The 4072-nt window shown below is 35.7% G+C and overlaps 1 protein-coding gene across 1 annotated transcript; it reads right to left on the minus strand.

The window, feature by feature from the left end:
* Positions 1-908: 908 nt before the first annotated feature.
* On the minus strand, positions 909-1760 carry LOC144451238 (putative G-protein coupled receptor 153). Its single transcript, XM_078142039.1, has one exon. It carries the CDS (start codon positions 1758-1760, stop codon positions 909-911), a length of 852 nt encoding a protein of 283 aa, XP_077998165.1.
* Between the last annotated feature and the right edge of the window lie 2312 nt (positions 1761-4072).

The following is a 4072-nucleotide window of genomic DNA, read 5'->3' on the forward strand; positions in this document are numbered from 1 at the left end:
GTATTCCGACACCTTTATTCGTTGCTACTTTATCAAACGAACTAATAACCAAGATTAATTAAAATTTCTGTCTACTTAAAAATAAGCAGTTTAATTTGACAGAAAATTACATGAATGGAATTTGACGGATCAATAAAGGCCTAACACAGAAAATTCCAGTAAAATCAAAGTCACTGTGTTCGGTAAAACCCTATGTGTTGAAATATGTTTGTCTGGCACTGAGCTTACGACCAGGGTGAAAATTATGATTATTATTTGCTGTACTATAAATAGTATTTCCACGCTCAGTTAATTGTAATGCCAGTATTAATGTGACAAGTTTTAAATTCGTGACAAAAAGGTAGCGTACAAGCCATTTCATTAGGCATATTATGAAGCGTATTGCCCTTTCGATTTAGCTTTTGTGCAATTTACCCTGGATTCGATAACTGAAAGTTGACTGCGTTCACAGCGCAACAAGAGTATGGACGAGATACTTTGAATAGGGTGTCTTTTTATATTTCTTTCTAAATATTCCATGCAATACACTATATGCATGGCTTTGGGAGGACGACAGTGTACGAAGAAAAGGGGAATATTGTACAGAAAGCCCGGGAGATGCATCGAGAAATGACGGTGTTCAACAATAAAATGCCTACATGGGGTTAAGAAGTCCTGCTCTTTCAATTTTAATCAATTACTCATCTTTCTCAAACTTATGACATTGCATTTCAAATACAAATTCATACAAAGAATATATATATATATATATATATATATATATATATCATCTTTTGAAAGATGATACAGTGTATTCTCGTGAATTAAAAATAAGGGTTTAACAGTACAGTTTGGTAAGGTTTGTCATCAAGACAAATGTAAAATGCATTTTTAAGTAACGTTCTTCCGTTTTTCAACAGACTTAGCCCCTACATTCGTAACAATAATATCATACTTACGACGTAAGGAATGCCGTCAATGAGGTAGTCGAAGAAGACAAGACAGCAGACCAGAATACAATTTTGATGATTACAACGAATGTCCATCCTTCCTTCTAACGCTGGCGTTCTTTCTCCAGTTTCACTTTCTATAACAATGGAGGGAATTCGGTTGTTGCGTCGATGTCGTCTTGCGGCCCTTTGTGAAGACAAGTACATTCCGACAACACAGGCAATGATACAGGTTGAACCCACAGCCTGTGTTAGCATGAGAAGTATTTCCATGGAGACCGCATAACCAAGACCCATGTTTGACAGTAATATGTGACACTGACCCGTCTGCTGAACGTCGGCGTTCGTCGTGTCTTCCCAGCCAAGGATTGGCATAAACCCGGCTAAGGTACTTAATAGCCATATAAAAACAACTGTTTTACTGCTCCGGTGTGCTGCAAAATGTACTCGGTAGGTAGATGGCCATTTCAGAAACCATACACGATCTAATGCAAGAAAGGCTTGGTGTAGAGCCACAACAACTCGAAACGTTAGCATACTCCACAGAAGGAACTGACAAGTTGTCGTATTCCACTTAGACTCGGCCACGGTAATAATTGATAATATTGACATAGGCATCGCAAGGTTGAAAAACTCCGTTAATATCAATGAAAATATCAACATATCACCGCTCTTCCATTTCTCCGTGTATTCCGCCACTACGTGCATACATATCATATTATGTATAAGACTAAACGCCACGACCGCCGTCCACGCCACAGCATTGCCGTATTCCATCGAATACGTCTCCTCGCCAGCTGTGTCATTCATTTCAGCTGATGTAGGCAACATTAGGAAGAAAAGTAATGAATCGATCCAGTTAAAGCACTCGTGCTGCGAATATGGCGGTAGCGCTGTGAACTGTTCAATTTGATATTACGCTCCATAATTCTGGAAACACCGAAGTCTTCCTTACTCGGAGACGGGGTATTGTGACTCGCGGAGAATAATAACATAGTAATTAAGCGCAGCTTCTGGATATCGAAAGTACTTCCTGTGAAGCACACGTCATGGGGTCATGTGATCACGTCTCCAAGCAAGACGACTACAAAAGATACAACGACGAGTTGGTTTCGCTCCAAATTTTATTACACGAAAAGAAATCCTGAGTTTTCAGTTGGTATCGACGTCGTTAGCACGTAAAAGACGCTGCGTTTGTTCTTGTATGAATTAAAGTGTTCTTGATGTATACCATCCTCTTTGCACGTGGTCTGGTGGTGTAAAAGATTGTTCCCGGAGTGACGTACTGAAAAACAAAATTATTAAAACGTACGTCACAAACTTGAAAGTGCAAGGTTGGGACAAAAATAATACATTTCATGTTTAACATACGTGATTATTACTATGCTGTCTTGTTTAGCCATTTAAGGTAGCCATATGGATAGGAAATAGGTCTATTTGGACAACTTTACCATGTTTGAAAAAATGACCAAGTTTGCGTTTTTAAGTAAATAACTTATTGTACTATGGGAAGTGATTTGTAAACAAAGTGGGGACACACACAAATTACTATGTCACATTCAGTTTGTGAATGCGTCTGTCATTTTCCTTATATACAGAAACATCATTATGCATAAATAGTTTGATAATTTGAATTGCATTTTACTTGTGATTGGAAATCTTGTGCTTACCCAGTTTTATTTAAAAATCTCTTCCTGTACATGCAGACGTTTTGGACATTCTTTTGAATTCCCTGAGTTGCGAACACGGAATTGTTTATGTTATTTCACATTGTTTATTCAAATAGGAACACAAAGTATGTAGTTTTTTTTAATAATTTAAGAAAAATGAAATTAAATAAAATCTTATATCTCATCCAGATGGTTACGTTAACACAGTCGTGTTTAGTGCTACAGTTGTCGGTGTGACATCAACGAATAAGCTCTTCTGATGCTGACAAATCCCAGACTTATTGTAACATCCGTTCTGATCATGACAAGTATCTTCGCGCCTTTTTTCAAACGTTTATCGTTTTGCTTTGTATATTAATAGTTTATCATTTTACATCTCAATTAATGTTAAGTGCATAGAAAAACAATATTTCAAATCAATATTTTCGTTCACAAATGATGATTTCCCCCGAAAAAGTAAACTAAATGTAGTCTCTAATTTCTTCAGAAGTAGTTGTGAGTACAAAGACATCTTGAATTTTTTTACTACTTTTGAAGTTGAACGGGGCTTTTCAAGAAGTATATAGTTTTAATTTACATTAACAACCAAAATAGATTAAAGGGACATGAGCCAAATAAAATGTTCTTATCCACATTTAATACTTACATAAAACACATGAATATAATATTCATTGTAATTTGCGCATTGATATGAGTATAATATGTCGACATATCCTTGACAGATTTTACTATGATCATGACGTCAAATCTGGGTGTTTCTTGATGCACCAAAAAATACGTCGTTGAATTATTCAGTTTGCTATATTGTTATCGTATATATTTCAGTGATAGCTAGAGATGTTTCAGTAAGTACCATGCACGAGCCAAGTTGAATAAAAAATATGGAATATATACACATGTCATGACAACACATATCTACGTCACTTTTTCTGTTCAAATATGAGTCATAACATTCAAAATTGTCATTACTTTCCCTGATTTTTCTTTGATATTATTGGCGCTATTATTATTATGCTATTCTTCAATATATTTCTTCTCGCACAAAATTATTTGTAACCTAAGGGTTGTCAACGCGTAGTGACAAAGGCCTCATGGGTCACTCGTATTTCCCTTGGCTGAACGAAGAAAAATATTGGGAATAATATTTATAAATTTTTCATTTGAAATAAAAATATCAGAAATTTTTTTTACACCTCGCCCAAATGTACATCTCACCTCATCAAAATGTACATCTTTGCCATATCAGTTTGTTGTGTAGATTTGGGATCGTCTACGTAACTATACAGTTTTTTTTTAAAAAATTACCTTCACTTGGTTGACACTGTTTAAAAACCGCAGGAATGGGAGTATAATACACCGTTCTCGTGATAGACCTAAATACAGGGACAAGAGTTACTGTGAATAATCTGACACATTGAATATTGGATATGGATACAGAACAAAACATAATAACAGCCAAATGTTTAAGGTTAA

The sequence above is a fragment of the Glandiceps talaboti genome, chromosome 21 (genome assembly GCF_964340395.1).
Source record: "Glandiceps talaboti chromosome 21, keGlaTala1.1, whole genome shotgun sequence".
NCBI classification, from domain to species: Eukaryota; Metazoa; Hemichordata; class Enteropneusta; family Spengelidae; genus Glandiceps; species Glandiceps talaboti.